The 23,727-nt window shown below is 47.7% G+C and overlaps 1 protein-coding gene across 2 annotated transcripts in view; it reads left to right on the top strand.

Annotated features, from left to right (window-relative positions):
* TAF6L (TATA-box binding protein associated factor 6 like) overlaps window positions 1–23,727 on the top strand; it is a 42,098-nt gene that overhangs the window by 12,935 nt on the left and 5,436 nt on the right. The window contains exons 2-8 of one of the 2 annotated variants that reach the window (XM_029614879.1): window positions 1,676–1,762; window positions 1,834–2,020; window positions 15,313–15,363; window positions 15,482–15,576; window positions 15,732–15,806; window positions 16,091–16,311; window positions 23,028–23,160. In XM_029614879.1, coding sequence (XP_029470739.1) covers window positions 1,676–1,762; window positions 1,834–2,020; window positions 15,313–15,363; window positions 15,482–15,576; window positions 15,732–15,806; window positions 16,091–16,311; window positions 23,028–23,160 — 849 coding nt within the window. The remainder of the gene's footprint in view (window positions 1–1,675; window positions 1,763–1,833; window positions 2,021–15,312; window positions 15,364–15,481; window positions 15,577–15,731; window positions 15,807–16,090; window positions 16,312–23,027; window positions 23,161–23,727) is intronic. The other variant, XM_029614880.1, reaches the window with a different exon arrangement.

A 23,727-nucleotide genomic window follows, 5' to 3' on the forward strand; every position in this document is an offset into this window, starting at 1 on the left:
CGGCTGCATACTCTGGACTGCAAGCGAGCCTTGGCATACTATAAGCCGAGAATGCACTCCGAAACCAGAGCCTCATAGCAGTTCGTCTCCTTCATCCCGAATGCTCCAGGTCAGCTGGTTACCAAGAGAACCCTCTCCACTTGGATTTCGCAATGCATTCAGTACTGTTATGCCAAACGATCAGAGACTCTCTTGCCATTTCGCCGAAAGCGCACCGTCCGAGCTAGGGAAACATTGGTAGCCCATCTACGAGAGGTCGCAATCCAGGACATTTGCAAGGCGGCCACATGGTCCTCCCTACACATGTTCACAGCTCACTACTGCATAGACCAGCAAGCTGTGGCAATTGCAGCGATGGAAAGAGCTATATTGCATTCCATCACCAAGTAAAGAGACTATCCGCTATCATGAACTGGGGGTGTGTGCAGCTCGTTGGACTCGGACGTCTTGCAGCCATCCAGCAATCTCAGAGTACCTCTTCTGGCTGCGCTCTTCCCTTCTCAGTTGGGGACTTCCAGACAGCATGGCTAATTCAGCCTGCTTATCTGTGGGGGGAAAAAGCAAGTTTGCTTACCGTAAACGGTGTTTTCCATAGATAGGATGAATTAGTCATGCTGGCCCACTCTTCTCCCCGGACAGTCTCCACCTTGTGCTTTGCAGACCTGCTTTGAAAGGGACTGAGAGAAAGATGGTACCGTGCGAGAAAGCACGTGTAGTCTGACTCAGAGCAAAGCTCTGTAAGCTAGTGAAGTTCCGCCTTGGCCGTCCTGGAAGACGTCCCCAGACAGCATGGCTAATTCATCCTGCTTTCTGTGGAAAACTTGCTTTTTTTTGTCATGTTCACAGAGAAGAAAATGTTGTGGGGAATCTTGGGATGACATCTATTTTTTGAATACGATTGTAGCTGAAAATGTTATCCCATTTTTGAGGCATCCGGAAAACGTTTTGATAGTAGGCAAAGCTACTTTTGTCCGTGGTAAGGTGCCATGGATGCGAGTCAACACCATGCAACAGTTGCTTAAAAAATGGCATTGATTTTTGGGGTAATGACATTTTGGCCAGGGAACTCTCCAGACTTGAACGCTGCCAGAAACATACGCGGTGATATTAAGGATGAGGTGGAGGGGTTAAATGTTGAAGGAAAATTGTAAGAGACGTTATTCCACCAGAACTTTGCGTCATCATTGGGAATTGCTCTTATTAAATTTGGAAAATGAGAGAGATTTATTTCAAAATGTTTGTTCATACCTTGCTCATTTTAAAGCAGTTTTTCACGCTAATAGTGGGAACACTATGTGGTTTAGCTCAGTTTTGAATGCTGATTAAAATGGCATATTGCATGTTTCTATCAGATTTCTGGTTGCTGCTGGATTGGGGGAGGCAAAGTTTATGCAAAACCCAATAGATCGTACATCATATGATTGGTGAAATATCATATAAGTATAATCCTGATTTGTCTGACACTGCTCTTTCCTCAGAGCAAACTGCTGCTTCCACCTTGTTACCCACTACTTCTGTTATATGCCCACACTGCTTCTCAGGGCAGGTTGCTCCCTCCTTCCCATTACTGTATGCCGTTTCCTTTTTGACTGATCGGCGGTTTCTGAGGGTTGTGGGCTTTGTTGGGAGTCTGTCCACGTCTCATTCTTGTTTTGTCTCCTGTTTCCTGGCTTAGAACAGCTCCCAGTTTCTTAAGCATGCCAAGCGCCGGAAGCTGACTGTAGAAGATTTCAATCGAGCCCTAAGGTGGAGCAATGTGGAGGTGAGTCTGGAAACTGATGACAAACATTCATATGGGCAAACTAGATAGGCTGTAAAGAGTTTTTCCCACAGTCATGGTTCTCTGATCTTTTCACACTGTCGCTGCAGGCAGTGTGTGGATACGGATCCCCAGATCCTCTTCCCTTTCGAGCTCTCAAGGAAGCAGAGTTGTACTTTACGGAGGATCGAGAGGTCAACCTGGTTGAGCTGGCACTGGCTACCAACATCCCCAAGGGGTGTGCTGAGACCACAGTACGAGGTGAGTGTCGCACTCTGGCGTAAGGGTGAGGAGGTGTGTGGCACTCCGTTGTCAGTTCAGGTAGGTTTTACACTTAGCATGGCACTTCTTATGTTCTTCTTGAGTCAGATTGATAGTCTATCGGGCTCGGCATCCTGTTGCCAGTAGTGGCCAGCCTGACACTAAGAAGTATGTGGCATATTCCAGTGAGAAGATCTAGTCCCTTCTTCTGCAAGCGAGTAATAGGTGTTGATTCCCACGTCTGCCTGGCTATTAGTTGTTAATGGCTCTGTCCTCCAAAACTTGTTCATACCTTTTTGTAAACTCATTTATACTACTAGCCTTGACCACATCTTCTGGCAAAAAAATTCCACAGCTTAATTATGCATTGACTGAAGAATACTCTAAGACTAGGGAACATTGTGAAAGGGTAAATAACTTCCATAATGTCCCCCAGATCAGTTTAGATGTACGGGTTATTTTCCCCCTACCTGTAGATGGAGACAGAGAACAAAAGCTTGACTGCACTTTCCCAGTATATAAGCCAGTGTGCCACTCTCCCAGTAGTCCCTGTCTCTAGTAGATGGTAGGGGTGGTCTATCCTGCATTTGTATATCTTAGGAAGAAGAAATTGTTCCTAGGGATGTTAGGCCTAGAAGAGCTATCTATCCCATAGTAGAGTAAGGGCAAGCAGGAGGTCAGTGGACCTTTATTCTCAGCTTGAGCCCATTGGCAGGAAAATAGGGACAGCCGTGGGGCTGGCTCCCTCAGATCCGGTCCTGTCCTCTCCTCCCTCCTCTGGATGACCTGAAGCTGTCTGGCAGGAAATTATCTCCTTTCTTTGTGTTTTAATATGGAAGAGGTCTTTTTTAAGAATTTAGAATTTATTTAGAATTATATTCTGCTTTTCGCACTTTTTTCAGGTACTGTACTTATTTCCCTATCCCCAGAGGGCTTACAATCTAAGTTTTTGTACCTGAGGCAATGGAGGGTAAAGGTCACAAGGAGCGACATCAGGACTCGAACCCTGGTCTCCTGGTTTGTCGCCCACTGCTCTAACCACTGGGCTACTCCTCCGCTCAAGAATTTGAATAGGGGGGGGGGGAAAAAAAGTATCTAAGGGAGTCTGTGTGCAGGGTGAGGTGGGAGCTGTGGAAGCCCTGCCGCGGCATTTTGAAGGTGGTCCCTTTTCTGGGGCGACAGGTCAGCAGAGCAGTCACGGGCTGGTGAGTCAGGAGGAAGGGAGCTTCTGCAGGGCCTGCAGATTGCCACACAGTTCAGAAGGGGCACTGGCAGCACTGTTTGTGAGTTTTTTTTTTCCCCAAGCAGCACAGATACAGACAGGGCAGCCACGGGTCAGCGTGGGAAGTGGTGTCGTGCATGTGGGGGACCATAGGGTGATCTTCTGCCCTCTGATCTGTGCAGTGGCAGCAGAGAGGACCCTTTGGGGGAGGGCAGACTTGCCGCAGAAGAAGAGCTAGAAAGCAGCTGTCCCATGCTGCTACTAGGGGGGGGATCTCAGGCTGAGGCAAGTAAATCGGCAGCAGTGGCCATTTTGGATGAATTCTTGGTGGGGCATGCAACTGTGGGGGGAAAAGGGGCTTCAGATCCTCCAGGCTAAGGTGGGAAATCCATCTGGTTTCCCCTTTTAATTCACTGGAAGAAGGGGAGCCCTTCTCGGCTGTCCTTTGTGCCGCTGATGCACAAGGCTGTTTTAAAACGGGGATTCAGGTGGGAAGAGACATTCTCTGGAGGCTGCCCCGAGTGTCGCAGGCTGATTCAGGATCCGGACTTTGTGTCTGATTCGGAGGAGTCGGGGGAGGAATTCCCAGTGGATGTGCCCCTTGGATCCTCTGGGTAAGGACCAGGCCGAACTAGGAATAAAGCAGTACAAAGTAGAATTGGAGGAGCTTACGGGTTCCACAAGGTCTTTCCTTTATGTTGGTCAGTTAGAGCTTTGCTGGTTAAGGAACGGGACACTCTGAAAGCAGGAAGGGCAACGGCGAAGTTAAGTCCCCTCGCGTGAGGCTACTTTGGAGCTGCTCCAGTTGCAGGGGCTGTGGCACTGAAGGATTCTCTGGACCGTAAGATGGAGTTCCCTTGTGACGATTTGTTTAAGGTCTCCACCCTGGTGCTGTAGCATCGTCATGGCTCAGGGGTGCTTGTGCTGGGTTCAGCAGATCCTGGAGGCGGAGTTGGAAGATTGGGTGTCTGAAAAGGAGGTGGAGCCTATGGGATCCGGTTCACACGTCTTCCAGAAACATGGCTGCAGTCTCGGCAGGATGCCTATTGTGGCTCAGAAACTGGACAGTGGATGAGAGGTCAAAGTCACAGTTTGGGTGCTCTTCCCTTTTAAAGGCAAGCTGCGTGTTGGTGAAGGTTTGGATATCTTGGTAAAGCATCTGGGAGAGTCTGAGGCTCTTAAGTTGCCAGAGGACAAGTTCAATCACGGTAGCAAATCCTTTCCCAGTTGGCAGAAGTTTCGAGAGATCAGGCACTTTAGTGCTAGAATGGGTTCTTTGTTTGTAGTGCCAGTTTTCAGGCAAGTCTCAGTTCTCAAGAGGGAAGAGAACTATGTGGAATGGCTCCGGTTCAGGTGCCAGAAGTCGTAAAACCTCACAGGAAGGCTCCACGGGCCCACTCTTTGATGGTGTGCACAAGAGGATGCCTGTCTGGCTTTTTTTTTTTTTTTTTTTTAAGAGTGGACCAAGATGATAACAGACAAATGGGTGTTCCCTGTACGTACCCGGATCAGTCCAGTCTGCTGGGTTTTGCCTCCCTTCCAGCAGATGGAGACAAGAGAAGAGAGAAACTTGTAAAGCAGCCCCTCTTAACCTGCTGTGCCACCTGCATGTGCTCAGTATTTCTCTGTCTCCAGCAGATGGAGGTGGTGCAAAACCTGTGGTCTGCACTCTAGGCTTAGGTGTAGGCTAATTTAAAAAAAAAAAAAAAAAAGAATAGAGGATAACTTTTAAAAAGGGCTTTAGCAGAGTGTAAAGTTTGTTTAAAAAAAAAAAAAAAAAAGAGGAGCTCTGCAGATCGAGCGGTGCCGACAATCAGCCTCCCAGGGGGTCGGCAGGTCTCAGGGAGACTATCCCCCCCTGGTAGCAGACAATATAGGAGCGGGGGTTGGTGATCCCGCGGACTCCTACACGGTAAGGCTTTTTAGGGGTGATACCGGTAATCCGGTCCCTCCCCCTCAGTCCCAGTCGGCTGGGGGGAAAAAAAAAGATTTTATTTAAGCCGAGCCTTCTGGGAACTCGGCCTTTCGCCAGGGTTAGCCACCGTGCTGCCTGCGGGAGCGCTTGGTCGGAGGGTCGCATGCTATCGGCAGCAGCCGCAAGGTTCGCGCCATTTTTTCTGCTTCTAGCGAACCCCCCCCTTTTTTTTTTTTTAAGATATGCCGCACCCATTGCTTTGCACAGCCTGTGGGGAGTCCGATTCCTGGCTCTCCCGCACTGGCCTCTGTCTTAGGTGCCTTCCCGGCGGGAAAGGCTCGACAGTGTTGCTGCCGGTGTCTCGGAAGCAGCAGGCTGATTGAGGCTTGCAGGCCGATCCATGCCCACTGATCGCGGGAACGGTGGCCATCTTGGAAGCTTTTGCCGTGGCAGAAGTCAGAGCTTTCGGGGGAGGAGAGCTCTCTCCTGTCCCCAGCAGTCTGGAAGATCCGCGGGAGCGGCCCAGAGAAGACTTGGGCGGTGATTGCAATCCTTCTGGCTAAAAGACAGGAAACAGAGAGTAGGATTAAATGGGCAATTTTCTCAGTGGAAGGGAGTGGACAGTGGAGTGCCTCAGGGATCTGTATTGGGACCCTTACTGTTCAATATATTTATAAATGATCTGGAAAGAAATACGACGAGTGAGATAATCAAATTTGCAGATGACACAAAATTGTTCAGAGTATTAAATCACAAGCAGATTGTGATAAATTGCAGGAAGACCTTGTAAGACTGGAAAATTGGGCATCCAAATGGCAGATGAAATTTAATGTGGATAAGTGCAAGGTGATGAATATAGGGAAAAATAACCCATGCTATAATTACACAATGTTGGGTTCCATATTAGGTGCTACAACCCAAGAAAGAGATCTAGGTGTCATAGTGGATAACACATTGAAATCGTCGGTACAGTGTGCTGCGGCAGTCAAAAAAGCAAACAGAATGTTGGGAATTATTAGAAAGGGAATGGTGAATAAAACGGAAAATGTCATAATGCCTCTGTATCGCTCCATGGTGAGACCGCACCTTGAATACTGTGTACAATTCTGGTCGCCACATCTCAAAAAAGATATAATTGCGATGGAGAAGGTACAGAGAAGGGCTACCAAAATAAGGGGAATGGAACAACTCCCCTATGAGGAAAGACTAAAGAGGTTAGGACTTTTCAGCTTGGAGAAGAGACGACTGAGGGGGGATATGATAGAGGTGTTTAAAATCATGAGAGGTCTAGAACGGGTAGATGTGAATTGGTTATTTACTCTTTCGGATAGTAGAAAGACTCGGGGGCACTCCATGAAGTTAGCATGGGGCACATTTAAAACTAATCGGAGAAAGTTCTTTTTTACTCAACGCACAATTAAACTCTGGAATTTGTAGCCAGAGAATGTGGTTAGTGCAGTTAGTATAGCTGTGTTTAAAAAAGGATTGGATAAGTTCTTGGAGGAGAAGTCCATTACCTGCTTTTAAGTTCACTTAGAGAATAGCCACTGCCATTAGCAATGGTTACATGGAATAGACTTAGTTTTTGGGTACTTGCCAGGTTCTTATGGCCTGGATTGGCCACTGTTGGAAACAGGATGCTGGGCTTGATGGACCCTTGGTCTGACCCAGTATGACATTTTCTTATGTTCTTATGTTCTCCGCCAGTGGGGGGCGGTGTTGAGGGCTTCTCCCTAGACTTTTACCTCCTTATGCACAGGACTTTTCTGGCCACACAAGCTCATCAGAGGGGAGCTGCTGTGCAGGGGCGCCTGTGGGTCCCCCAAGTAAAATACAGAGATCTCAGGACCCCCAGGGGGCTTTGAGAGTAGCGAAGCTCAGGAGCTCCTCCCTGCCTGGGCTGGGAGTCTCTGTCTCAGACCCCTCGGGAGAGGGCTCGGTGGATGTGTCCCTGGCTCCTCCACCCCCTGCTGGTGGGGATCTGGATGAGGACCTTGGGAAGTCGGCTCCTTTAGAAGGCGATGAACCTAAGATGGTCCACCTGTTTCACAAGGAGGAATTAGACCCGCTTATTCCGTGGGTCTTGGCGGAGCTCGGAGTGGACCTTCTCCCAAGAGGCGCCTGCTTCAGGGCCGGTGGACCCGGTCTTAGCTGGGTTGCGGGGTCCCGCCTGGACTTTACCTCTTCATCCTATGCTTCAACAACTGATGACTCGGGAGTGGGATGTTCCCGGTGCCGGCCTCAGAGCGGGGCGGGCAATGGAGAAGTTATATCTGTTGCCTGAGGTCTTGGAATTCCTCAGGTCTCCCAAGGTGGACGCTTCGGTGTCGGTGGTCACAAAGAGGACTACGATCCCAATAGCTGGAGCTGTGGCCTTGAAGGATCGCCAAGACAGGAAGTTGGAGGTGCTCCTAAAAAGAATTTTTTTGTCTCCACCTTGGGCATTCGGGCAGCGGTCTGCAGTAGCTTTATGCTCCGAGCCGGTTTGTGTTGGGTCCAACAGTTCTTAACTTCTCAAGAGCTACCGCCTCAGTAAGCGGCTCAGGCAGAGCGCCTGGAGGCGGCGGTTGCCTGTGGGGCGGATGCATTGTATGACCTCCTACGGACTTCTTCCAGGACTATGACTTCGGCAGTCTCCTCCCGGAGACTCCTTTGGCTGCGCAATTGGTCAGCTGATGTCTCTTCTAAGGCACAGTTGGGCTTTTTTACCTTTTAAGGGAAAGTTCCTTTTTGGAGAAGATTTGGAGCAATTGATTAAGTCTCTGGGCAAGAATAAAGTTCACAGGCTGCCGGAGGATAGACTGAGGCCTTCCAGAGGATTTTCTACGGCCTACGCTCTGTTTCGGGGCCAAAGAAGATTCCAGCAGAACAGGACTCCGGGGACAGCTCAGCGGCAACCCGCCGTCAGGGCCCAGCCTTGGTCTCTTTCCTTTCGAGGCTGATGACCTGGAAGGGAAGGTGCTGGATCCGCTTCCCTTGGGGCCAAGTCAGCGCAATGAGATGCAGTCGGGCCCATTCCTCAGTTCCCAGAGTGGGAGGATGGCTGTCCGGATTTTACGAGGAATGGGTCAAGATAAGAGATCATTGGGTTCTCAAGGTCATAAAACACTGTTAGGCATTGGAATTTGCTCAGCCCATCCAAGACCTGTTTCTAGTGTCCCCTTGCGGTCTACGCAAAGACCGATTCATGTGTCAGACTCTCAACCGGCTCCTAACTCTCGGGGCCATCATACCCGTCCCCCGGGCGGAATGGATGAAAGGACGTTATTCCATCTACTTCATTGTCCCCAAGAAGGGAGGGATCTTTCCGGCCGATTCTCGACCTGAAAAAGGTCAACAGAGCCCTCAAGGTTCCACTTTTCAGGATGGAGACTCTGTGCTCTGTTATAGCAGTGGTCTGCAGCGGCGAGTTCTTGGCTTCCCTGGACTTGACCGAAGCGTATTTGCACATAGCCATCCGCAAGGATCATCAAACGTTTCTGCGCTTCAAGATACTCAGCAACCATTTCCAGTTTTGTGCGTTGCCATTTGGTCTCGCAACGGCGCCTTATACTTTCACCAGGGTGATGGTGGTGGTGGCAGCAGCCCTTTGGAGGGAGGGTGTGCTAGTTCACCCGTACCTAGACGACTGGCTCATCCGAGCGAAGTGAAGGAGCTGTGCGAGGCGGCAGTCAGGAGAGTTGTGGGGCTCCTGGAATCGCTAGAATGGGTAGTAAATCAGGCAGAGAGCAACCTTCTCCCGTCTCAGGTGCTGGACTCGCGATTCGATACCCGGTTGGGGAAGGTTTTTCTCCAAACGGACAGAATCACCAAGTTGATGCAGCAAGTCAGACGCCTGTTGACGCTTCCGATACCCACGGTCTGGGACTACTTGCAAGTCCTCGGTTCCATGGCATCCACTCTGGAGTTAGTCCCCTGGGCGTTGCTCATATGAGACTCCAGGAACATGAATAAGAAGGGAAATGCAACCCCTTGAGAAATAGCTGATCTATTTATGTCACTGTATAAAATAGAAGGCAGTGCTTTGCAAAGCTAACCTGAATTTGTGTTGTGCGAACTGTGAAAGCTGGTGGTTTTGTTGCATTTGTAAAATAAAGCATTTAAAAGGAAAAAGCCTTGACCTCTCATCTCTGTGCCACATATGGTATGAGAAGTGGGATTTTTCTGCGCTAAACAAGGCACATCCAGAAATCTACAACTCGCCAACAGAGAAGACGTTTGCTTGGAAGTCTGGTTGGTTCCAAAAGTTGCACAGAGCAGGAACTGGTGAGCTATATAGCAGCACAAAGCAGTGCTCGAGTCAGAACAAAGAAGAAGGGAGAGAAGAACATTTATCTTTCTTCTGGGTCAAATAAGCATAGGGGGGAAAATACACACAAAGAAACTGTGGGAAATTATGCTGGGGCCTGGCTACAGGGATACCCTGGGAGTCCATTATAACATGCCAGAGTGGCTAGCTCCGCCTGAAGCAGTCAGAAAACACAGGCAGGAGCCTTTGTGTAAGTTAGGAAGGAGGGGGTTTGTTTTTTCCGCCCCGTGGTGAAGAATGAAGCGGGTGGATCAGGCCTTTGTTGAAGGACAAGTACAGTTTAAAGACTGTTGTACAGGGCTGGATGGGCGGGGAACCAACCGTGCCTCCTAGAAAACGTGAGGACCCTTTAAGCAGCCTTGATTGCCGTGCAGGAAGGTGCAGCTTAAGCAATATGCTATTTACAAAGCTTTTCAATAGCTCCCATAATTTTATTTACATTTTATTTATTTAACATTTTTATATACCGACCTTCGTTAATAACATCACATCGGTTACCATTAAACAAAAAAATGCAGCCACAAAGGCTTTACGGTGTAACTGATTATGAAACTGGGGGGAGGGAGAAACAATAGACAGGAGCTACTGAGTGGGGGACTAAGAAAGGGGGTGCAATAATAATTAGGAAAAGAAGGTAATACACTACAGTACAATATTCATTATATTATATGCATAAATATTCATGTTCTTTAAGTACATTTATCTTCTTATGTACAGGCAAAAATGTGTGATATTAATGTCAGGGGGGGCTGTAAGTAGATGGTGGCAGACATTGATAAATTTCTCCAAGTTGGGACCAGGAGAAGATCCAGAAGCTTTTCTGGTGAACTTTGAGCGGACTGTTCAACTGGCTAGGTGGCCTGAGACTGACTGGACCATATATCTGGGAAACCTGTTAACTGGCCCCAGCCAAGCGGCATATCAGTCTGCAAACTCAGATGGGTGGGCTACTTATCCAGCTGTCAAGGCAGCTAAACTCGAAAAAGGGCTGGGTGTAACCTGGAGATATATTGACTGCCATTCTGGAAAGGGACTCTCCACTTCAGAGAAAGCCCTAGGCATCTTTTCCATCATCTCAAGGACCTTGAGTGGAGATGGATACAGCCTAATGCAAAGTTAGGCCAAGAAGTAGCTGACTTAGTCTTGCTTGAACAATTCATAGTTTATATCCGTCCATGCAGCAATGGGTATGTCAGCCTACCAAACTTACCCTGGAATTGGCCATAGAATTGGCTAACGCCTTCCATCAAGCCCAGTTCGCAACAGGGTATCCTTGGGTACGAAGGAGGATAGAGGAATATCCCATCCAGATGCCTGATCCTGACAGGGAGAATAGAGGGCCCTAGCAATCATCCTCAGGACAGCAAGACCCCACCTTGATATTTAGAGGATAGCCAGTAAGCTCCTCAAATTATTTCACTTGTAGTAGACGAAGCATTTCGCCACAAACTGTTGGCATTCAGGAGATAAGGCCATGGATGTTGGCCTGGTATTTGTCTAATTGAGAGGCTGTAGAGCATGTTAACCAGAGAGAACCTTTAAAGAAGCGAAGACTCGGGGGGGGGGAAAAAAAAAGAACATGGTCAGGAAGGTACCTCTCTACCCAGGTGGCGATAGTCCACATCCTTTTTCCTTTTGCGCCCTCTGTGCAGGAAAGTGACATGGAGAAGACTGTTGCCCTTATGATGAAGGACCCCCATGAGGAAAGTAATGAGGGTAAAATGAAAGAAGCGCTCTGGAAATGCTCCTGTTGTAAGACTACAGACCATACAGATGAGGCAAGTCTATGGCTGGAAGATCTGGAATGGGGGTGCTGCCTAACAGAGCACAAGAAGACTGCAAGCAACTAAGGGAAGGTGAAGATAAACCCTTGGTGGGCACGGTGGAATGTAAAGAGAAGAAGCCTGAGAATGAGGAGGGGGGGGGGAACATGAGTGGGCCCATGCCTTTTCTTTTTTTTCGAAGCCACAAAGCTACAACCTGGTGGATGGTCTACATCTGAGACTCTGACTTCATGGCCCCAGGCAAGTTAAATGAAGTTCCCACTCAAGCTTTAATATATTTTAATATATACCATCTCAAAGCCAATCGCAGAAATCATAAATTGCTCCCTAACTCGAGGGCTAGTGCCAGACCAGCTAAAGCTTGCAATTTTAAAACCCTTACTAAAAAAACCTAATTTGTCGCCAATGGACCTAGCCAACTTCTGCCCCATAGCTAACTTGCCTCTGATTGCCAAACTTATGGAAAAAATAGTCAACAAGCAACTATCGGAATACCTGGATGAAAATAATATACTCGCCCCTTCTCAGTACAGCTTTCGCAAATCGTTAAAACACAGAATCCCTTCTAATCTCTCTCATGGACACCATCCTCATAAACCTGGAAAAAAAACAACCCTATCTTCTAGCTCTCCTAGATCTATCTGCGGCCTTCGACACTGTAAACCACACAATTCTACTAGATCGGCTTGCAGACATAGGCATCAAGGGAACTGCACTCAGCTGGTTTAATTCGTTCCTGCGTAACAGGTTCTTCAAGGTCAGGATAAACAACAAAGAATCGCATCCTGTCCGCTCCAACCAGGGAGTCCCCCAGGGATATTCCCTTTCTCCTACCCTATTCAACATTTACCTTCTCCCGCTCTGCCACTTACTTACAAATCTAAAGCTAACTCATTACCTCTACGCAGACAATGTACAAATTCTCATCCCGATCACTGAAGCTTTACATAAAACCATGACCCATTGGAACAATTGCCTTCAATCAATTAATCAGCTGCTCTCCAGCCTCAACCTAATCCTCAACACCAACAAGACGGAGATCCTCATCATCTCACAAGACGACAATAACGTTCTTCTCAATCCACCAAGCGCTCCTCAATTAACCAACTTAAATTTAAATCAATCTCCTTATGTGAGAGATCTAGGCATCATTCTTGATAACCAGCTAAACTTAAAAAAATTTGTAAACACCACCACAAAGGAATGTTTCTACAAACGCAAGTCCTCAGAAAGTTGAAACCACTCCTTGACTTCAGTGACTTCCGTATGGTGCTGCAATCCATCATCCTTTCTAAAATCGACTATTGTAACTCCCTTCTGCTCGGACTCCCTGCCAACACCATCAAACCCCTACAGATGGTTCAGAACTCCGCCACCAGAATTCTTGAGAACACATCACCCCCATCCTTCAGAACCTCCACTGGCTGCCCATTAAATCCAGGATTCTCTTTAAAGTCCTCACGATTATTCACAAAACTACGCACAACTTCACCCCCCTCAATTTAATCTTCCAAATGCGTCCTCATACATCATCCAGACCTATCAGAAGAGCATACAAAGGCACACTGTATGCCCCCCCCCCAGCAAAAACTTCCTTAAGGAAGCGCGCCCTATCTACTGCAGGCCCCTCACAGTGGAATGCGCTCCCCCCGGACCTCAGACTAGAACCTTGCCCATCGGCTTTCAAAAAAAACCTCAAAACGTGGTTATTCAGCCAAGCTTTTCCTGATACATAACATTCTTTTGTTCGTAACCAGGCTTGTCTATTCTGTCTTTTCAGATCTCATCATTTACCATACCCAAAGCGCACCTATAATCTGTACCCATTCTCATAAGATCACCTACCCTCTATGTAGGTTCAGATCTCCCGGTTCAAGTCCCTCCCTCTTTTTAAATTGATTTTATATCCTTGTATGATCAGCTGTATATAAGGGGCTGTCAAACCTTACTTATGTAATCTCAATTAAGGTTTTTAGTTAAGGTTGTACCTAGGCCACATTGTACTCAAATGTATTTACTCTTTCCTGTAGTTAATGATTGTATTTATTTACTCTGTACTCACTCATGCTTTATTTAATGATTGTAGCTATTCATTATATAGTTAATTATTGTTCTCAGGGACTACTCATAGTTTATATTCTACAGCTTGTTTGTTCCCTTGTCCCAGTTACTCGTATTTCCTGTTCCATGTATTGCTCCCGTGCGAATTTGCAGTTTCAGTGTAAACCACTATACAGGAACGCCGGTATATAAAAGTTAAAAATAAATAAATAAAATATTTGGGGCATAGCAGGACAATCGTGAGCAAGGAGCTAAGTAAACAGATAGGGGTTATCCATAAGAGAGAGACTACCTTTGTATGTGTACATGGAAATCACAGTATGGCATTTTCTTATGTTCTTATGTACTGGTTGGGTGGTACTGACAACAATGGCAGGACAGGCCAATATGGAGGTGGAATACTGCCTCAACTCCCATACCCAGTGGTAATAGGACGGGCCTACCCGCAATTTGAGATCACTTCAGGACTGGCCTGAACAGAGCAGACTTTAAAGCATAGCTCAACTAAAATAAGGTGATTGGACCATGGAAGAACCAAGAAATGAGCCTCAGCCTAGTCCAAGGCTCAAGGACAATGGGGAGTAGGACTTCTAGGGGGAGAGAGACAAAGAGCCTTGCTTGGTTAAAAAAAAAAAAAAAAGGAGGTACATTCCAGTTAGGCAAACCACTTCTGACACAGGCTTTTATTTATTTATTTATTTATAAATATTTCTATACCGCATATACAGGCAAAATGTGGATTTAAGCGGTTTACAATTAAAATACATTCATACATAATCAGATGAAGAAAGAGGACTTTCTTACCCTAGGGAAGTAGCCCTGGCACAGGCAACTGCTCAACCCTGTAAGGTTGAGTTGAGGGGGAGGGTAAATGGCAGGGTATATACCCAGGAACCCTGGGACACCTTAACAGGGTTTAGCTATCTGGACCCAGTCCACCTTAAAACGGAATTCTGGCTGTATCCACTTAAGAGGAAAAAGCCTTGACTGCTCATCTCTGAGCTGCACCCATGAGTTGAGCAGATACTTTGACAATGGCACATCTTAACTCATCTTCAGTACTAGATATCTGTAGAGTGGCGACATGGTCAACCATACATACTTTCACTCAGCATTACTGTTTAGAGCAGGAGTTATGTATAGACAGTGCATTTGGACAGTTGGTACTCAAACAATTTTAAGTAATTAACCAACTTCCCACAGAATAATAACAGGTTGCTGGGGCGTCCCATCTCGTGTGGCAGAGTTTCTTATGCTTGTCCATGGAGAAAGCAAATTGGCTTACCTGTAATGGGTGTTCTCCTTGGACAGCAGGACAAACAGCCATATACAGTCCCTTCCTCCTCCCTGGGAAGGTGACGTCAGCTCTGAAATAAGCTGAGAGAGAGGCATGCTGTGATGGCAGCCCAGTGACTCCTGCACATGCTCCAGAAGTTAGAGTTAGAGGCTGCTGAACCAGAAGAGAGAGATGACTTGACTTAACGTCATCGGATGACGGCGCTCTTCTTGTGTGGCTGCCTGTTCTGCTGTCCACAGAGAACACCAGTTATGAGGAAGCCACTCCACTACTTTTATCTTAGTTTGTCACACAGAATACTGGTAGCCTGATGTGGTGACAGTGACCCTACTAGTATCCCATCTCCATCTGCTGATTGGTGAGCTTAACCCAGATGTCTGGACTGGTCTGGCTGGACTCATGGAAAGGAAATTTTCAGGTAAAAATAAATTTCTCCTTGCCTCCTATTCCATGAACTTGTAACTTCCTGAGTAGTCTCTTGTGAAGCACGTTATCAAATGCCAGCTACACTATAATCAATCAGGTTACCCTCCACATGCTTATTTAGATCTCCTTTATATCTTCAAAAAGTTCTAATCGAGGCATGGCTTCCTTTTCTAAATCCATTCTGTCTCTTCCCTATTAAGCCATGTCTATTCTTATGACCAGTGCGAATAGGGTTGTCCCATGCTGTGGTTACTTTGTCACGCTTTTTTGTTTTCCAGTTCACGTTTCATATCTGGATGGAAAAGGGAACCTGGAACCTCAAGGCTCTGGTAAGAACCACATTTCTTCCAAAGCATGGCGCTGGGCACTCTGATTGCTGTGAAACTGACAGTGGGATGGGTTTCTTTCTTGTTAGCTCAGCTTCTCCTCTTTTACACTTTGTTGCAGTTCCCAGTGCTGTTTCTGTGCTGACCGATGACCTGCTTAAGTATTACCAGCAGGTGACCCGTGCTGTGCTGGGCGATGACCCCCAGCTCATGAAGGTGACGGTGGAATGAGAGAGCCGAGGGGGCAGTGGATGGGAGGGAAGAGTCAGGAGAGAGAGAGGGTGTGAGGAAGAGAAATAGGGCAGTTGAGGGGGAGGGAATTCAGGTACTTGTCTGACAGATCTCTTCCTTTCCTCTTCTCCTGCCCTAAGGTGGCGCTGCAGGACCTGCGCACAAACTCGAAGATAGCAGCCTTACTGCCGTACTTTGTGTATGTCGTCAGCGGGGTGAGGGCCTAGATTCTGCACTTGGCTCCATGTCTAGGGGCTTTACTGTCCCTTTTGCCTTTGGCTCTGTGTCTGGGGCTGTCCTTTCTCTGTCCTCTATCTCCGACTCTGGGCTCTGTAGCTGGAGCTTGCCCCCCTCTTCCTTAGACCTCTTCTTGACTCGGTGTCTGGGGCTCTCCTCTCCCTCCCCTGTTTCTCAGTTCTGCGTCTGGGGGGGTCTCAAACCTTACCCAGAAACCTCACCTTGGTTGTGTCTCGCTGTTTCTTTTGTATCGTCTTGTCAGGTGAAGTCTGTCAGTCATGACCTGGAGCAGCTAAATCGTCTCCTGCACATCGTGAAGAGTCTGATTCAGAATCCGTTTCTCTCCCTCGGTTCCTACGTGAAGAGTCTCATCTCCAGCGTCATGTACTGCGTCCTGGAGCCGCTTGCAGCTTCCATCAACCCCTTGAATGACCACTGGACCCTTCGGGACTACGCAGCCCTGCTTCTGAGTCACATCTTTTGGTGAGGAACTGCTCCCTGCCTCCCCGACCCTGAGCGAGAGAGACGGGCGCAGGCGTACCTAGAAGCAGATCCGTGCACGGAGAACAGGAGGACGCAGCCTTGCTGATGAGTCACTGCTACGTTTGAGGAGTCCTTTACTTTATTCCCAGAGAGTGAAATGTACACAGATTCAGGCAGCACAGCAGCGTATGGTATAAAGAGAGAATGAGCAAGCTTATTTTTAAACAGGGATTACAATACTGGCTCTGGTCTGCATCAGGGGCTGAGGGTGGGGGGTTGGGTCCTCAAGGGTCTCTCTCTCGCTTCACCCACTCTGAACAACCCCTCATCCTGCACTACAACCACCAGGTGATCCTCTGTCCCGGCTCATGCCCAATCATTACCCAGGACAAGCCACCTCTCCCCACCCCCTGATACATTTTATCCCTCTCCTCCCCCCTTACACTGCAGCCTTCTCTTTTTCCTATCTATCCCCTACCTAACATCTGTCTCCCCTTCCTCTTTCCCCACTCCACTGGCTAAGACAGACTAATCAAACACCTTTCTCACTAGTGCTTCAATCTTCAAGCCAATGCCGCAGCAAAGGACAGAAATTAAACACAGGGCCTGTAAGCCTGACCAAGCAACTCCTCCCCTTCCCCAACACGGGCTTTTTTTTTTACCTAGTAAACCCCAGTGCAAGGCGTGCGGTTCAACAGGGTCTGTCAGGTTCAGGAGCAGAGGCCCTATGGAAAAATGTAGTTCTTAACCTGCTAAGCTTTCTTTCCTCGAGTCTTGCAAGACCAGTCCAGACTGGTGGTTTTTGCTACGCTGTCAGCAGATGGAGACAGAGAAATATAAATTGTTTTCATGATGTCATCCTCTCAGTATTTCTATATCAAAGCGGTCAACATATGAAACTTCCCCCTGTACGAGTAGGGAGGTGAAACTAAATGGCCTCCAAACAAGACCTGATACATATAGCCCTTAAACACAATCATATAACAGTGAATAACTATGTAGCATAGATCTGAAAGAGATGAAAGAACAAACCTTCCTCCCCAAGGCTAGCTATTGGCCAAGGCCAATTGGGTGGGATCCTGAACTGGTCTGGTAGGACTCAAGGGAAAAAAATTCAGGTAAGAACTACATTTTTCCTTCCTTATCGTCCCACCAGACCAGTCAAGAACAGTAGGATGTACTCAAGCCACCCTTACAGTGGGAAGGAGCATGCCAAGCCTACCCTTAATGCTCGCCCCAAAGGAGGTAGACACTGAGCATGAACGTCCAATCTGTAATGCCTCAAAAAAATAGGTAACAAAGCCCAGGTTGCTGTCTTGCAAATGTCTTCCAGAGAGACCAAGTGGTGTTTTTCCCATGACACCGCTTGTTCTCGTCAAATGTGCTTTAAGTCCCTCCAGGACTACCAGATCCCTTAAGTGAGGCAATAATCTCTTTGGCTGACATGGACTTTGTCACAGTTTCTCCCATCTTCTGACTGCAAAAAAAGAATAAACAGATGATCCATCATGTTGAAAGAATTGGTCACTTTCAGATATCTGAGAAGAACCCGACAGACATTCAAATAATGAAGCTTTCCAGAATTGGACCTGCTAAAGGAAGGCAGCTTCATCGACTGCTCCAAATGAAAAGGCGAAACCACTTTAGGCAAAAAAACGGCACTGTGCAAATTGAGACCCCACTCTTCGATATCTAATAAAAAGGATCCCAACAAGAAAGAGCCTGTAGCTTCAAAGTTTGCCTCCCCAAGCAAATTTCCATCAAAAATACTGTCTTCAAAGTCAAATCCTTCACTATACAAGCCCTAATAGGCTCGAAGTGGGGCCTACACAGCCTGTCAGGACTAGATTAAGATCCCAGGCAGGAATGATTTCCGGATTGGTGGATACAAAGTGTTTCATGCCTTTCAAAAACTTTGAAACATCCAGGAGAGCTGACAGAAACACCCTATACTCTACCTTTATAACAAGAAAGAGCAGCTACCTGGACTGTAAGGGAACTCAATACCAGATCTGTCTCAAAACCCTTCTGCAAGAAGGAAAGGATCATCAGAAATACCACCTTAAAGAGAGAAATCCTCTTCTCACACCAAGTATCAAATACAACCCAAATTCTACTATAGGCCAAAGAAGTGGGCTGCTTTCGTGCCTACAGGAGATTAGTTATGACTTTGCTGAATATCCTCTACTTCTCAGCCTTTTCCTTTCAATAGGCCACAAGGCAAAAGGAAGCCACATCTTCCATCACAATCTGACCTTGAAGCAACATTCATGGGCTGGGGTCGAACCTCATCGGTTCTTCATGCTTGAGCCTCATGAGATCTGCTTGCCAGTGCTGCCTTGGCCAATATTGCACCACTAGGACCACAGCCCCACTCTCTGTCTTCTGAATTATTAGTCTGATCATCCGCTACAGAGGGACCATGTACAACAGGATTCCTTTTGGCCACTTTTACATCAGTGCATCCAGCCCTTGGATCATGACACTCTTCTTCAACTGAAGAAACATGGTAACTTAATATTTCGCCTTGCTGCTATCAGATCCATATCAGGTGGCCCCCGCCTGTTCACAATTGCTGCAAAGACTAAATCTACCAGCTCCCATTCTCGAGGATCCAGAGTGTGACGACTCAAGAAGTCTGCTTGAGCATTGTCCATTTCCACAACGTGAGTCTCTGATAGAGCCTAAAGATGTAGCTCCACCCAATTGAGCAGGAGACTCTCTTCCTGGGATAATGTCCAGCTCTGGTTCCTTCTTGCTTGTTTACATAAGCCACTACAGTAGTGTTGTCCGAAAAAACTGACTTCCTTTCCTTCAAGCAGGCGGAGAAATTATCAGAGAGCTTTCTTATGGCCCTCATCTCCAAGCAGTTGATGGACCAGTTTGCTTCCAGTTCGATCCAGAGTCCCTGAGCCATCTGCCTCGGACATTGTGCATCCCAACCAGTGAGGCAGGTATCTGATGTCACAATAATCCAGTCTAGTGACTCCCAAGTCCATCACCCTGCTGAGATGCTGATCTAAGAGTCACCACTTTAGATTGTTTCTGACCGATTGATGCTTCTGCAGTCTCTTCCATAATCTTGTGATGGAGAGCATTCTGAGGTGGTCACATATGTGCCACGGCCCATGGTACAAAATCCAAAGCATCTTCGATTGAGCTAAGACCTGAAAAAAATCTCACATTCTGGGCTCAACCTCGAACAAAGAACGACACTCTTGCCTTTGTAGCTTAGCTGTCGTCCTGGCAGTTATACACACTTTTTGCCCTTCTGAGTATCAAACTGAGCCCCCAGATACTCTAAATCCTGAATGGGCTGCAACCTGCTCTTGGCAAAGTTGATCACCTACCCTAAGTCTTGGAGCAACCCAAGGACTCTTGACATTGCTAGTTGAGACTTCTCTTCCGACTGCCTGAATCAGCCAATCGATGCACCAGCGCTCCCTCCTTGAAAAGGGCAGCCACTACCATTACCATTACCTTGAAGAATGTCCTTGGTGCTATCACCAATAAAGTGCCTGGAACTAAAAGTGACCGCCCCAGGATTGCAAATCTGAGGAACCTCTGTTGGTCCTGACATGGAGATATATTTCTGAGACATCAAGCAATGAAAGAAACTCCCCTTTCCTGGTGCTGTGATCCCTGACTAGAGAGTTGCCCATCCAGAAATATGGAATCTTTAAGGCTTCATTGAAGTGTTTCAGATCCAGAATTGGCCAGAAGATCCCTTCTTTCTTCGGGACTACCAAGTCAATGGAATACCTGCCTTGGAACCGGGATCATGGATTCTAAGGTTTGGAGATGTGCCAGTGTTTGGTTTACTGCTTCCTTCTTTACTGCGGAATCACACGGGGAAACCATAAAAGCGCCCAGCATTGAACTTGCAAATTCTAGCACATATTCTTCTTTTACAATTGAAAAGACCCACTGATCTGATATAATGCAAGTCCACACCCCAAAGACTGGGGAGTGAACTCTTTGGATCTCACTGCGCACCCTTAGAGGCTGCCGAGCCTCCCACGCTGCCATCCCTTGGGTTTCTTGTGCCAGTTCAAAACCTACTAACAGTCCTACCCTTTTATGAAGGAATTCCTTTTCGTGGCCTGTAATACCTCGTCTCCCTGAACTTAGATCTGTTGGGAAGGCCACTGTAGGAGCCCCTGGGCTTGCCTTCTGAAAAAATGTATGTGCTTTCTTCTAATTCAAAATCTTCACCAACCTCTACTCCATTTACCTGGCCGAGGTTCTAATTAAACCTATGAAGGCATGAACAGCCTTTAGTCACTTCCTTGTGAAGTGGGATCTGCTGAGCCTAGCATAAACACAACCTAGCCATAAAGCTACTAGAAATAGCTGCACACAAGGCCAGGGCTGCCACCTCCAACGACTGCTTGAAATGCATCCTTAAGAACAGTACTTCTCTCTACTGGGGATCATTGTCCTCTTTGTAATAGCGGAGACCATTGCATCCATCTTGGGGAACTTAGGCTGATGTACTGTGTCTTTAGGGAGAGAATAAAGCTTCACCATTGCCCTCAAGCCCTGCTTCCAGAGTCTTCCACTCCGCCAACATCAGGAACTTGGCAACCCTTTGTAGTGGAAAAGTCTGGACAGGGCTTCCGAGCCCTTCCAAAATAGTCTTCTCCCTCTGTGATGAGGACAGCCTGCATATCCCCCCTACCACTAGTTCCACCAGGGCTGGAAACTCTTCCCTCCTAAACAGCCTGACCACTCTGACATCATCCTCTTCCAGCGGAGCAACCTCTGGCTCACTGTCATTCTCAGTTGTCAGGTTCCGAAGGTTTTTGTCCCCGAAGCAACTTCAACACATAAATCCACCTCCATCCTAGCCTTCTTAGGACCCCCAAAAGACCAGAACCGGATCCCAAAGGAACAGCTCTCTGCCTAATCAAAAAGGCTTGGTGCATCACCACAACAAACTCGGGAGAGAAAAAAGTTGCGGACACCTGAGCTCCTCCCACTGAGATTGATGCAGAACGGCCAGTCCTCCCGTGAGGGACTGAGGGGGGCCCCCACCCCACCTGAGGGAGACAAGATGGGAACGTGTCTCCTTTCTCAGGGCTAGACCTAAAATGACTACCATTTCCTTCCTTACCCAGCCGTCTCCCATCAGGCCTGATATCAGGGAGGGTTTCTGAAGCAATTGTGGATCCCCCCACACCACTGCTGCCTTCAGGGAGAGGACATTTATTTATTTTATTTATTTAATTTCTTTTACTATACCGATGCTCAAGACTAGGTCTTATCGTACCGGTTTACAATGTAACTGAGGGGAAACCAATTAACATCAAGGTAGAAAGTAAAGTTACATTAAACAGGGAGCGTAAAACCTGGGCAATGGAAGACAGTACAGAATTTAAACTAAGAAAACAATTAGAGAGAGATAAATATATAAATACATCTCCCCCCCCCCCCCCCCTCTCATGCCTGCGGTACAGCGCCCAGCCCAGGCCTGCCACTGAAACGGGGGCCTGCAGGGGCAGCCTCAGGAGAAGCAGAGCTTCCCCGCCCTCCACGGGAGAGGCCGTGCTGAGGCAAGAAAAGTCCCCGCCGGAACCAAAAATGCACAAAGACCTTACCGCCCTTCTTTTACTGCCAAACGCTACTCTGCTCAAACTGGGACGACGGTCGAGTCAGCAGGGCTTCCTGCCTCTCAAGCTGGCAGAAAAAAAAAAAAAGGGAAAGAGGATCTTGCTGCTGATTCCTGTATCACCACAGCTCGGCCTGAGTAAAGAACACAGCGGGAGAAAAGGAGGAAACCAGAGCCACTGGCTATCCCTGAGACCAAGCCACTAAAGGGCCATTGACCCTCTCCCCCCCCCCCCTCCCTCGCTTGTCTCTACTCAGCCAGGGCAGGAAGGACAAACTTCCAAATCTGCTGGGAGCAGTTTAGCCAGTAAAACTTCCCGCTGCCAGACTGCACCCCTACCACCTGCTGGAGAAGGAGGCACACCGAGGCGCTGCAGGCGACCATCTTATTTCCCTCAGAGGGATGACATCATCAGAACAGTTTTATATTTCTCTGATCCCATTTGCTGGTAGGGCAGGAAAGCCCCACTAGCCTGGACTGGTCTGGCGGGATGATGAGGAAGTTGACTTTTGTGTACTTTGCTGTAAGAGCTGCTGTCAAAGCCCACCCTACCCTAGCCTCAGCATTTCCTTTTTTTTTGGTGGTGGGAGGGGCAGAAAGGGAGGGTATTGCTTGCCTGCCCTTTGCCCAAGCCTGCAGTTGGAGACCTGCCCTGGGCAAGAAGACATCCAGGAGCCTTGTTGGTACTGTTGCGTTCTTCCGCTGCTGGGTGACAGGTCGGGAAGGAAGGGCTCTGATCCAGTCACAAAGGAGAAGCCTGGCCCTGCACACCTCTTTCTGGCTGACCCTTGATTTTTTTTTTAATTGCCATGAACTCTGAAGTTGGGATGCGATTAAAAAAAAAAAATCATTTGATCAAGGGAGCTTGGCAGCAAGATGATATCTGTTTTTCTGCCTGGAGCAGGAGGAGGCTGTAGGGGCAGAGTGGGGAAACTAGAGTGCCATGGGCTAAACCACCTGGGATCTCGGCAGGAGGGCAGTTTCCCCACCTCTGGTGTGAACACAGGAGCCATGTATCTGTCTATATATGACACTGTTAACAGGGTTATGGGACTGTCTGCTTTCAGTATGATTCCCATCTTTATTTTTTCCCCCCTTATCTCAGGACACATGGTGACCTGGTCAGTGGCCTCTATCATCAGATCCTGCTCTCTCTCCAAAAGGTGCTGGTGGACCCAGTGAGACCGCTCTGCTCGCATTACGGAGCAGTGCTGGGACTGCATGCTCTTGGATGGAAGGTGAGGAGAACAAAGGACACAACCTCGTTGCTGAGGGTTTAGACCAAAGCACTGGCAGTGTAATGTAGTCACAGGGCCTACTCGTCGGGTCTGCTAACTTTAACCGGGGTTCACCTATAACACTGGCAGGCTTTTTACAGGCTACTGGGCTTGCCCACAATGTTCTTAGCCACCTGCCCTAAACACACACCGAGTCAGTATTCAATTCCAGGTACTTAGCGATGAGTACTTTATTGTGAGTAAATGCCCAGAGTAATGAGTGATAATCAGAGCCAATGATCATTATCAGTTCCTGAACATGCCCAGATCAGTCCAGACCAGTGGGTTGTGTATCCCTACCAGCAGATGGAGGCAGAGAGCAAAAGCTTTGGGCACTGCCATATATACACAAGAGGTGCCACCTGCAGTCCCCCAGTATTTCTCTGACTCCAGCAGATGGTAGAGATGCACTCCTGCAGTCTTCGTTAGTTTCTAGTTTGGTTTTTCAGTTTAGATAGGCAAAGTTTGTTTTTTCTTTTTGTTGCGTCACTTCCTGAGGTGTTAGGCACCTTCGTGGGCCATCCCTCA

This window comes from Rhinatrema bivittatum, chromosome 8, assembly GCF_901001135.1.
Source record: "Rhinatrema bivittatum chromosome 8, aRhiBiv1.1, whole genome shotgun sequence".
Taxonomy (NCBI): domain Eukaryota; kingdom Metazoa; phylum Chordata; class Amphibia; order Gymnophiona; family Rhinatrematidae; genus Rhinatrema; species Rhinatrema bivittatum.